This window comes from Lupinus angustifolius, unplaced genomic scaffold, assembly GCF_001865875.1.
Source record: "Lupinus angustifolius cultivar Tanjil unplaced genomic scaffold, LupAngTanjil_v1.0 Scaffold_332, whole genome shotgun sequence".
In the NCBI taxonomy this organism is placed as follows: domain Eukaryota; kingdom Viridiplantae; phylum Streptophyta; class Magnoliopsida; order Fabales; family Fabaceae; genus Lupinus; species Lupinus angustifolius.
Genome location: NW_017727750.1, coordinates 278,979 through 292,059, shown reverse-complemented (window position 1 = coordinate 292,059; position 13,081 = coordinate 278,979). Strand labels below are relative to the sequence as shown.

Genomic DNA, 13,081 nt, shown 5'->3' with positions numbered 1-13,081 from the left:
TGCAATCAGGATCGATGAGAGGGATGCCCAGAAAGTGTTTAATGCGACACCGTCCTGAAATGGACAGTTCCGTTGGAACAGATCGATCATATATCCTTGCGATGAATAATTTTGGTGCGATCAAATCGGCTTGTTATGGGAACTGTACTCTCGGTTATTTCCGAATAGTTATTGGAAGGATAAATGAGTAAGGATGGTGGACTTATGCATCACATTGCATACATGATATACTTCGATATTGATTCTAAATTCTCGAGTTTTATACTTCATTCATCGTTATTATATGATGTATGATCCCATGATATATCTGTACTCGTGTGTTGTCTTGGTGTATTATTTCGTGTAATTCCACGACGTCGATGACAAGTTTTTCATAGATGTTTTACTCCCTCTCTTTTCTTCTGGTGTATTTGTACGCATGTTCAGATGGACCCATTAGAACTGATCTAAGGTTATCGCTTCACTATGTCCCAGGAGGGTACATGAAGTGTTGAGGGTAATCAACACACTTACACAGGTCCTTGCGACCTAGAGCTATATTGGGTAAGCAATGACTCAGTTCTACATCTTCCACCTTACTATGCAGTTAGGGAGGCATCATTCACTTTGCCCGACCGAAGACCTGCAACCGCCAGACTTTCTGTACCGACTGAAGCTCAAGGCGTACCAGAAGTTGTTAGGACCTGGCCCCAAACAGGATTATCATCATTAGGACCTGGCGCCAAACAGGATTATCATCATTAGAATGAGGAAGAGAACGGCGGCTGTGTAGAGCTTATCTGCATAGAAGATTCAGTTGAGGTCATTGAGATCTCTTCTGACTCGGAGGTGGAGGAAGACCCTAGCGATGCTTCCAGTGCACCTCCGATTTAGGAGGTTTCTCTATTGTTTTGTTGTGATAGGAACCTGTATGAGGTACATTTTGTAATGTCAATGTCCCGACATTATTTTCTTTGTGTTTTCAGTGTTTTTTTATTTGTAGCGATGATTAGATTTCGTCATGTAAACAATTATGTATTTATTCAAGAATTTTATAAATGAGAAGTATTCAGAAAAGAATTGTATTAATTTAATTATCTTCAATATATTAAGAATTTTATTTTCGCAAGGTTTGAAAATATAACGTCACATATAAGTTATATGTCACATAAAAGAAAAAAATGAAAGAAAAAATGGAATAAGGTAAAAGTGAAAATGATTTGTAAGTTATATGTCACATAAAAGAAAAAAATGAAAGAAAATTTTACCCATTTTTCTAAGAGATTAAATATATTAAATATGAAATGATTTTCGGGGCATTACACTCTCCCCACCCATAAATCAATCCAAAATTTAATAGAAGTGTCACAACCTAAAGATCTATGAACATCATCATTTATCCAACCATAACATATTCCCTCCATGGGCTGACTAAGATTGCCTAATTCTCTCCACCAAGAAGAACCCCTCTTGAAACACTCTATTCTACCACCCCTCCATTCTTAAAAACTCATCCCCATATCTCTATTTTAAAACTTTACCAAAGAGACTCTCATTCACATAACAAACGTCATCTCCATTTTCCTAAAAGAGTTAAGTTAAACAAGAATAAGTTTTTCAGTCCAATACCACATTTCTCTTTAGGCATAGATACTTTCACCCACCTCACCTAATGTATCTTTTTTCTCTTGTCACCCCTCCTCCAAAGGAAACGTCTTTGAGTTTTGTTATTCACATTAATAACAGAAATTGGGGCTTTAAAAATGAAAAAAAAAATAGATAAGTTGAGAACATAATTTCGATTTAGAAGATGTATCCTACCGCCAAAGGAGACAAGCTTGTGCTTCCAAAGAGAGAGTTTCCTTTTGAATGAATCAATAATATGAGACCAAGTAAAGAGCCTTTTAGGATTTGCACCAACAGGAATTCCCAAGAAATTAAAGGGAGTAGAGCTAATAATACAATACAATTTATCAACCGCCTTCATAATCATATGCTAAGAATTGTTTCCGATTAGAAGGGTGTCATCCGCATATTGTAGGTAAGAAATAGAAACCTCATCTTTACCAATCTTGTACTCAATATAAATGTTCTTTGAAACTATAACTCGCGTGATGCCACTAAGACCTTCAGCAACTACTAGAAAAAGAAAACGTGTTACTGGATCACCTTGCCTTAGGCCACTAGCCATAGTAAACTCTTTGGTAGGATTCTCATTCACCAAAATAGATACAGAGCTAGAAAGAAGTAAGTTTTTAATCCAGATCCTCCATTTGTGATAGAAGCTCAGCCTCTCCTTCATAAAAAGGAGAAAATCTCAGTTTACTAAGTCAAGTGTCTTTTCAAAATCCACTTTAAGAATGAAACAATCTCATCTCTTCTTCTTCCTAGCTTGGTCAATTACCTCGTTAGCCACCACCACCTCATCCATGATGAACCTACCTTTGATGAAAGCAGACTGACATTCAGAAATAACCAAGTGAATCACCTTTTTAAATCTAGCGGCAAGCAACTTTGCAATAATCTTTTAAATACATTTGTTCTTTTGGATTAGAACAATAAACAAGGCATTGCAACCTTTAGGAAAATTCCCAAATATATAGAAATTCGCCATCATACTGATAAATCATCCTTAAGGCAATTCCAATACTTTTTTTAAAATAGTAAAATTACATCCATCAGGTCCATGGCTTTTATCACCATCATAGCTTCATACATCGTCCTTATCTCATCTACCTCAAACTTAGCAGTTAGGAAAACATTATTCTCTTCAGACAAACTGTTGAAGTCGATCCCATCAAGAGAAGGTCTACCCTAGTGGCGGTCATCAAACTTTGCCTCAAAAAATGATCTAATGTGATTTTTGATTCTGACTTGTTCTTTAATCCACTCCCTATCAATATCCAAACCTCTGATCTCCTTGAAACTCCGATTCTTATTTATACACAAGTGAAAGAACTTAGAATTAGAGTTACCTTCACGGATTCATCTCAGTCTGGATTTCTGCAATAAAAGATTGTTCTTTTGACGTGAGAGTCACCACAAATCAGCAGTAGCCGATCGTCTAGACATGATATCACCCTATGATAAACTGCCATTATTAATTAAATTCTAATCTTAACTATTCATGTATGATTGTATTTTCAATTTTATTATTTTTATTATTTTTATAATTTTTCATAAGAACTGCTCTCACTTGAGTTAGTAAAGATGGAGAAGGAGGTGAAAGTATCAACAAAATTTTCCCTTTTCTCTCTATATAGTCGTTGGTTTGATGAGTGTTAAACTTATTGATTTTAACTAATAGCATGCACATATTACGATGATATATAAATATTGATATTGTTTGTTTTGTTTTGAAATCTATATTGTAGTACAGTATTATGAATGATAGTGGTAGCTTGATGCTTTTTGTAGGTTGATGTTTTGATAATGACAAACAAAAACAAGAACTCCAACAGAACATGAGTTGTGAAGATTAATAGTTGGTATGTATTAGGCTCTACTCTTGTAAATAAAAGAGGTAATGGCTATAAGAATAAATTTATCTAATGATTTTAAAAGGATTTGGAAATTATTTTTCTAATTATTAGAAAATATTTATTCAAGTGGTATTTTTTTGCCCAAGTAAAGGTTTTTAAGGGCTAATACCCTAAACAGGTTAATACACTAATTTATATTATAGGCAGTGGTATGTAAATAGGCTGAAACACACTAATGTTAATCCTTGTGGCAAGCAAATTGAAAGTTATCAAACATACATTCAAATATGTTCCATTTAACCATGAAATGTGATTGTGTGTCTTACATCATAATATTATGAGCCTTGACCAATATTAGAAACAAGGGAACATTAATCAATGAAATACCATGTATATATGTAATCATAATAGAAAAAGTGCACCACAACCTAATGTATTATCTGTCTGAGATGGTATCCATGACCATGAATGATATAAGACTAGATTTATATCTAATCACAATATACATAACTTGTATTGTATAAATTTGAAAGTTCTGAAGCAAATGCAGATAAGTGAACTAAGTTCTGGGTCTATCTGCATCAAGAAGCTGAAGGGCGAGGCAGCCTTTTAGCAATTTCCTGCAGAAAGGGAAAAAAATTCAATCTTTGAGTCTCGTTGCAATGTTCCAAACTATGCACTACAATGAATTGGTTCCATGATGAAATTCATACATGATATAGAGGATATTGGAAATTCTTAATCATAATCAAACACAGACCAATTTTATTTTGACAACCTAAGATTGACACATAAATACCGCTTTTGCTTTTTTTTTTTTAAAAAAATGCATTTGTCTTCGTCCTGTATCACCAACTCCACATTGACACTGTCCTACCGGTGGCGGCACCATCTCCATCACACACACCACCGAACAATTTCTTTGGTTACTAACATATCACAGAAATTACCAACACTTCCAGAGATAGTTATTAACAAAAAAACTCATTGTTACTAACATCACAACCAGTTAACCAACACCACCTCTATCACACACGACACCCATTCCTCAGCCATTCACCATCACGTTTTTCTCTGGTTACCACCACATCTGAAAAATTACCAATTTTTTCTACACCCAGTTCTCGACAATATGCACATTGTTACCAACCATCAAAACCATTGACATTCGGCGCTACCATCACATATCTGATGCTACGATCCTCAGGGTCGCCACCAAACACCACCATCCATCATCCCTTTCCACAACCCACCCCAACAGCCACCCAACCACCATTGCTAGTCCACCTACTACCTCCACCATAGAGAGAGGCAGAAGAGAGTGGATGAAGAGAAAGAAACATTGAAGGAGAGAGAAAGAGAGAGACTGGGTTATTATGAAAATATAAGAGAAAGAGAGGAAAACTACAATTTTGGGAAATAAAAAATAAAAGCAAGAAATACAATGAAATTCAACCCAACATGAACTTAGAATTTTGCACCATGAACAAGCTAGTCAACAAATCAAGCATGCCAACATGAGTTACTACAATTTAAGATGCACTTACATCACAGCAAGACATGAACAAGGAGAAAGCACAAGAAAATGGAAATGACCCAAGAGCCAAAAGTTGTAGCTTAACTGGAACTAATTCTTAGGAGACTAAGAGTGTACAACGCTAACTCACCCCTCACGAGCTACCTTTTACGGTGGAATTAATTATCAGTAATTTTAATAACTTGTTCTCAGGACTAAAACCTTAGCCAGGCCAGTTTGACTACATTTCGGCCTACTGTCCCATTTCCCACACAAGTTTTTGATATTGAAATTCCCCTTGTAGGCTACGTCGATGTTTTTGTAAAATCAGCATTTCTTGAATTGCGTTGCATCAATGGCATCATTAATTAACTAGTAATTTGTGAGGCCTGACAGCGATAGTTAGTTAGTTAGTTAGAAGAGGTTGAGGTTGTTAGTTAGTGAGAAGGGAGTCGGTTAGATAAATGGAGGGAAAAGGGTAAAAGAAAGGATGCTTCTTGAGATCTTTCTAAACAGAGCTTCTACTCGGTTGTGAAAGGGGTTTCCCCTTTTCCTTGCTCAGATTCATCCATTCAATACAGTTTTTTCCATTTCTCTGTTGTTTCCATCAATTTCATAAATCTTTGATTTGGGTTTGTAACATAACTAATGTCCTATAGCCTAGAAAGAGAGAGTAATCCAATTCTGAGCTCACCCTCAACAAAATTTTAAAGCTTACAGATTAGAAACAGCATGCACTTAACAATAATACATCAATCATAATTTCCGAATAATAAAGTGGAGTTAGTCATGTTTGGTTGCAAAGTACATTATTATGCTTATTTAGTATCCTCATTGTACAATAATCAGTAGGCATCCGATGGCTAACATTCTTGAGACGCTTGGTCTTTCACACTTATCAAAAGTAATTCTGATCGGATAGTTTTAAAATGTGATCCAGGGCATTCTGATTCATTTACTCTGACCTTTTAGTAATTTGTTAAATCTCTACATCCTTAGTTAGTCCGAGACCAAGATTTATTACCTTCGTCATAAAAGATATCTTGGATTTTTGTAGGATATGATTCCTATCCCAGGATCATCTTTAGCTCCTTCAATAGGTCCTATACGATTTCGCTACAACTATCTTCAGGCAGCAAGAATATCAGGGGGAAGCCTGCTAGTAGCATAGTCAACAAAGTCCTAAGAGACCAAAGATCAGAGTTAAAACTGAATATTTTGCTAGCATAGCTCTGAAAAATCCCAAACATCTGTAAGTCATATCAAACAGAATCCGAACGGTCCCTAACCACTTGGTAGTGTTTTGACTTAAAGTTTTTGTAGTTAGTTCATAGAGCTTATATTTGAACAGGCTAAGCATCATACCACATGACCAGGAAGGATATCAAAACAGTACCAAGTCATTTTGGCACCATAAATTCAATCAGGAGCGACATTGATGCCGAATCATTTTATGATACATATTGAGTATAAAAGATAAAAACTTAATCATATATATTTAATATAGTTCAAATTAATAGTAGAATTAACGAATGTAAGATGCGACCATGCCATTCTTAATTGCCATAAGAAGTTCACAACAACTAACTATTTTCTATTGTCCATCCATTCTCATTAATTGCAAATGTCAAGATTAATTTTAAATTTCTATATAACTGGAAGAAAGTGAACATCATAAGTACCTCAAATAGCTCGTTTATATTATCAGCTGTCTTTGCAGATGTCTCTATAAAGAACATGCTGTTCTTCTCTGCATAGTCAATGCCATCCTTCACAAGAACAAAAGTACAACTATGTGAGAAAAAAGTAATTAATTTGTTCGTCGAAAAGAAATATTATTGAGTGATCCTCTACCTGAACAGCCACTTCTCGCTTCTCATTAAGATCAGCTTTATTACCGACCAATGCCATAACTATATCAGGGCTTCCATGCTTTTGTAACTCCTAAAAGAATTACTACAATTTCAGCTTCTAAAAAAATTGACAGAAAACACTAGGAACACAAAGCTATCTCTATCTAATGATTTAACATAAGATATATCTGACAGCATATGAACGAACGGCAATACATCGAAACCATAGATGCCAATTATAGATTTTACTCTTTCGATAAATTTGTTGAGGTGAATTATAAACTAGTTGCAATTTTGTGTGCAAAAGGAAGAATGACTAGCAATCAGTCTACAATATATTGCCTACTGTTGAAAGTTGTCTATGATCATAACAATAGCATATCTGATTGATGGTCATGCATGTTTACTTGAAGTCTTGAACATTCAAATTTTACACTATTAACCTTCAAAGGCGTAATTCAGCCATGGTAACCCCCTATTTTTCTTGTCCTTCAAATTTTCAAATGGTTTGTTTGTGAATAAGCCTCTAAACGGTTGAAATCTGGGACTCAACTGTTTAAAGGCACTAGAAGTGCACATCGCAGTCCCTCTCTAGCCTCTCAACCTCATCTACTCGTGTATTAAACTTTGTAGTTTGAGCAAGTGCTCAATGCTTTCACATCATAGCCCACACAACGCTCATCCTGGTCCGCATCACAGAGAAAGAGCAGCCAAGTATCTTATTTCCTTGTTACCCGTTGTGAGGTACAGGGGTTTCCATCTACAACACATTCATCTGATGACAACAACCAACAACAACAACAACAACTAAGCCTTACTCTCCCTAGGTGAGGAACACATTCATCTCATGACATACTAACAAATACCGAATTATGATGATTAGAGAAGAAAAGAAGTAAATTCAAATAGGGTTGTATTCTATTCAACATTGTACAGTTCCAGACTATAATGTAGTCATTGTCTGGTATTCATATCATTCACGGTGCAACACCAAACAAGTAATTACAATACAGAACCATGCAATAACTCAAAATATACCTTAACCCAGTATTGTGCTTTGCTGAAAGAGTCGGGGCTTGTTATATCATAAACAACAACTGCAACCGCTGCACCTCGATAATACAATGGTGCCAACGCAGCATACCTGATATAAAAATTAATATCAAGTTTTACTCAAGAATATACTCGTAGTTGAAAAGTAAAGGCGGTTATGAAAGGCACAATATAGTTGAGTTCTCCTAATGGTTTGTGCAAGTAATCATGTGAAACCTGTAATGATAATGAAAGTTACCTCTCCTGACCAGCAGTATCCCATATTTCAAATTTAACCGTTGTAGAGTCTTGCAAGGCAATTGTTTGTGACAAAAAAGAAGCTCCAACAGTTACCTTACATCACACAATCTAAAGAGTATAAGAATTGTACCAAGAACAGTTTTCATAACATAACCAAAAAACAAACAAAAAATTGTATATATCCATCCACAATAACCAAACACCTATATAAACCAAATTTATTTCATAGTTCATTTAAAATTGACATTAAAAAAGAAAGAGAAAGTAATAAAAGTAATGTATTCTTACCTTGGAAGTTGGATCAAATTGGCCACGGACAAAACGTAGAACAATACAACTTTTACCAACACCAGAATCACCTAAGAGAACAAGCTGTGTTCAGTGACATTAAAAGGTTAGTTCTTAGGTCCTATGAAGGCTAAACAAGAAGATATTGGTGGTATAACAGAACTTATTATGATTAATGTCACTGAATACATTCACCCTTCAAAGGCTATGTAAAGTTAAAGTCAGTACCATACATAGACATTCCAGTATATTATATCAATGTGAAACATAAAATTGATTAATTGATTATTCCTTACTGGTTTTCCATAAACACTTTCAGCTTCCAAACTCTTCACCCCTCTGAACTCATATTCAAACAGGGAGGTGAATCGGGGTGATAGCAACTTCGCAATTAGACAGGGTAGCATAGGAAGAAAACATGACTATTATGTTTGAAGCTGGCGTTGGACATAATACAGTACTTGCAGGGTCATGGATAGTTTGATGCAAGACTAACGAGATAAAGGTTACAGCAAATGATAGATTTTTATCAATGACCATATTTTCCATGCACTTTTCCTTTGATTAAAAGCCACATTATGATCATCGATTGCAGTGCAGATCTAACAGCTGGTCGAATTTCTGTCTAGTAAGTCATTAGAATGTTCTTTAAAAATATAAGTATCAAAACTAGTGACAAATAAAAAGAAGGAACGACAACCAGAAAGAGATGACAAAATAAATATAAACAAGAGACTTATATGACAAAATAAATATGAACTTCTGATTCTCAAGTTTCAGTCTTAAAGATAATTAACATTATTATATTCTGTTTCAGTATTCTATGGGCTTCTTTTTTTCTTTTTTAAATAAAAGGAAATCAGTATAATGATTTTCTTAGACACGCAAGTAAAAAGGGTGTCCCAGTGCATGAGGCTCCCACCTGGTGGGGTCTCAAGCGAGGAGATTGTTTCCATGATTTAAACCCATAACTTCTAGGTCCACCTTACTATTGCATTGAGGCTCACCCTCTTCCTAGACACTAAAGTATTAGAGGATATTTTCCAAATTTCCTTTTTATGGCCACAATTGGGAATGTTTATAGTTGGTGGATATTTATGATAAGTTAGTAATATCTAGTTCCAAAGCAAAACCAGATTGTACATAATGTCTGGCTCCCCATGGTATGCATTTCCATGACCAAGTTTTACAAAAGATTGGTTATGGGCTAAAATAGTCAATATCCAAACTTACATATGGTCTTGGGCAAAATCCTTCTTTGGTAATAGTTGGCAGGATTGGAAGTAGAACGTAAGATGGATCGTGTCTATAGCTGATATATAATTCATGATACTGAAACACCTCAATTGATTCATTTTAATACTCTAATACTAATAAGTGTATCTTACATGAAACTAAATTGAAAAGGAAGAAAATATACCAAATAATTCACTTCAGTTTAAAGTAACAAAAATAAACAGAATTAAAGGATGCGTTAAACTTTCTGTGTTTTGTTTATGTTCATAAACTGTATTTTCCTATGTATTTTTTAAGAAAACAAGTGATTTAATTCAAACAAAAAACTGAACTAATTACACGTCAAATACAAAGTCTGAAGTACAAAGAAAAGGTTTGAAACAGTATTGCACAAAGCTATATAACAAACACCATAGGATCACAAAAATTTAAATTATTTAAGACAAGGAGAAACAAAATCCAGAAAATGAATGAGATTAAAAACTAATATAAAATGGTTATTTCCCTAGCAACCCTCTCCTTGTATTCAATTCATAAATCAACAATAAATTTAAAATTTACAAGAAACAGGTAAAATTGTTGAAAAGGGATTTAAAAAACCATGTTTTTCAAAATCAAAGAGTTTAGTAAGTATGAGCAATCCAAGAACAGCATCCATAAATTACCTTGACACGAAGATTCTTGGCGTCATGCCCTCCATCATTCTCCGAATTGGGAAACCCTAACTGCCTTGAATCCCTAGCTGAAAGCACAAAATATCAAATTTACCCCAGCCCCATCAGATTCAAACCTTAAAATCAATGATTGCTTCTAAATTCTAAAAACTAAACCCCATTAAACTACACCCCAAATTATCAAATTTACCCCCAACCCCATCAGATTCAAACCTTAAAACCAATGATTGCTTCTAAATTCTAAAAACCAAACCCCATTAAACTACAACCCCAAAATCACAATCATCAAAAAAATAAAATTTTTAAAACCCCTTTTCAGCTCCAATGCTAAATTTCACAAAAAAACATAAGAATTTCAATAAAGTTCACAACTTTAACCTTGAAATCATGGACAAAAATTGTACCTGCAATGGAGGAGGCACAACCCATGTTGAGGGGAGAAAATTAATCACGTGGTGGAAATGGGGTATTGCGCCAACAAAGCACAATATTTTGGGTAATGGAATGAAGGAGTTGAAAATATGAATGAAAATGTGGCGTCTTTCACAAATAAAACTTGGTTCTATGCTTTATTGCTTGAGGACCAGGATTTTACATATTACACGCTAAAGTGGAATATTTTTTCCAAATAAATTATGTTAATAACTTATTAGTGATTAAAGATTTAAAGTTGTTTGATGAACCAATAACATGTAAGGTTTTGTTGGATAAAGTTAATAGTTGGATTTGTACTACATTTATTGAAAGAGGTAGATATAAATCCGAAATGATTTGTTTATATGTAAATTAAGTATATCTTGACTATACTAAAAAAATTCGTGAGAGAAAAAAATGAAAGCAAATAGCTTTTTTTAAAGTAGTTTTTCATAAGGCTATTATAAGAATGGTAGTTTCCAAAACTTATTAGTTTTAAATAAATTAATGGATACTTTTTGCTTTGAAGTTTTAGCAAATTAATTATTCATATTCAAATACTTATTCAAATTAATTATTCACGTAATGATAAGCTTATTTTAATCTTGCATAACGCTAATTATTATCATTTTTATTACAAAAGTGAAGTAAACAAAGCTTAATATCTTGAATTTGTGACTGGTTGAGGTTTAGGACAAAAATATATTAAAATACAAGAATTATTTTTTTATGTACCACCACACGATAGATATTATAAAAAAAGTAACGAGTTATAATCCTTTCTAAAATTGTGAGATATTATAATCATGTATTCAACGTGCTAATAAACATTAATATTCATATACTGTTAAAAATTTAAAATATATCAAAACCAAAATAAACAAATGCATTATATTTTTTCTTCCTCCCTCACAAAATAATATTTTATGTAGTAATAATTTATTTATAAGTAATATATATCATTTTAATTATGGGTAAGATAATCTAATATGATGATATCATTACACTTTCTATTTATAGATGAATTTCATTTCCATTGCAGAACCTCACTTTCTGTCTGGTAGGGAAGTGAAAAAAATCTGTACAGAGACATACCTAATACACGTTATATTTAATATAAGTACATTTATGGTTTTTAATATTATTATTTATAACTAAATTTTAATTAAAATTAAATTTTTATTATATTATTAATATTTAATTAGTTATATCTATGTACGTCTCTATACAAATCTGTGTCGGAAATAAATATTATGGATTAGGCACCAACTCCTATGTAAAACAGATTGGTTATTAATGTCCCTGATTTGTTTGCATTGTTAATATCATTTGTTCCATGGAAAACCAGTATTGTCATTACCGTACCGGTTATCAAACCAGTTAAAGTATTGATATAATGATTTAACTGGAGATTTATTAATTAAATCGCATACTGACGAAATTAGATATAAAAATATAATATATTATTATTAATGTTGAAAAATTTATAAAAAATCAATATTTTTTAATTTCATTAAAAATTTAATTTTAAATAAAAACTGGCCGGTATTATCGGTATGGTTCAATTGAAAATCAGCGGTATGATCAGTTTTAACCAATATGATTGCATGACTGATATAATTATTGTAACATACCGATATTGAGACCGGTTCACCGATTTACCGGTCAACATGAATCGGTTTTTATAACAATGTGTTAAACAACATAAACTTTGACGTGGGATTCTGGTATTTCATTCAATTCATAAAAGTGTAAAATAAATCCATTGAATTATTTTCAATTCAATAATATCATCTTTGCAATTGGAAAATGATTAGGATTTTCAATTAAAAACAATTCATTTCAAGATAACAAGTCCCATTAAATTATAGAGAAAAAGTTAATATTCTCTCACTCTCTTTGTGAGTTTGTTTTTAGACCGAAATGAATGAAAATGGAAATCTCGAAAATCATTTTATATATGTATTTCATAACTTTCAAACATTTTATTTTTCTATATAAAAATCAACTCATAAATAGAATTTTAATAATTTCAACTATTCTTATTTCAAGGTCAAGATGACATATCACCTTCTTCCTAAATCTTAATTTAGATAGTTTCACTTGTCATGTTCTCAAGCATTGTCTGCCTTCATTATATATATATATATATATATATATATATATATATATATATATATATATATATATATATATATATATATATATTGAAGTATTTGTTTACTGGTGTAAGGCTTCTTTAAATTCTCAAAATGATCAAAAGGTTAATGATTCAATTTTTGGAAGCAACACTTATTGGGAGGAGGAGTCACACACCACGAAAGAGATTAATTCTTTACCTAAAAA

The 13,081-nt window shown here is 32.9% G+C and overlaps 1 protein-coding gene across 2 annotated transcripts; it reads right to left on the bottom strand.

The window, feature by feature from the left end:
• Positions 1 to 3,831: 3,831 nt before the first annotated feature.
• On the bottom strand, positions 3,832 to 10,929 carry LOC109341047 (ras-related protein RABF1). 2 transcript variants are annotated; one of them, XM_019578842.1, is made up of 9 exons: positions 10,726 to 10,929; positions 10,313 to 10,389; positions 8,412 to 8,495; positions 8,122 to 8,216; positions 7,869 to 7,974; positions 6,832 to 6,921; positions 6,660 to 6,746; positions 6,002 to 6,159; positions 3,832 to 4,081 (listed from the first exon to the last, which is right to left on the bottom strand). In XM_019578842.1, exons 1-8 carry the CDS (start codon positions 10,748 to 10,750, stop codon positions 6,106 to 6,108), a joined length of 618 nt encoding a protein of 205 aa, XP_019434387.1. In that variant the 5' UTR covers positions 10,751 to 10,929; the 3' UTR covers positions 3,832 to 4,081; positions 6,002 to 6,105. The 2 variants fall into 2 exon arrangements, with proteins under 2 accessions (XP_019434387.1, XP_019434388.1); XM_019578843.1 differs by lacking the exon at positions 6,002 to 6,159 and having other exon boundaries at positions 3,991 to 4,081; positions 10,726 to 10,927.
• Positions 10,930 to 13,081: the final 2,152 nt, after the last annotated feature.

Bases quoted from the DNA above. Each gene is read 5' to 3' on its own strand.
- LOC109341047 (XM_019578842.1), bottom strand. From the start codon at position 10,750: ATGGGTTGTGCCTCCTCCATTGCAG. The intron at 8,496-10,312 runs GTAATTTATGGA...CACTGAACACAG, and splicing joins CCAAGAATCTTCGTGTCAAG to CTTGTTCTCTTAGGTGATTC. The intron at 8,217-8,411 runs GTAAGAATACAT...GTGTGATGTAAG, and splicing joins AATTTGATCCAACTTCCAAG to GTAACTGTTGGAGCTTCTTT.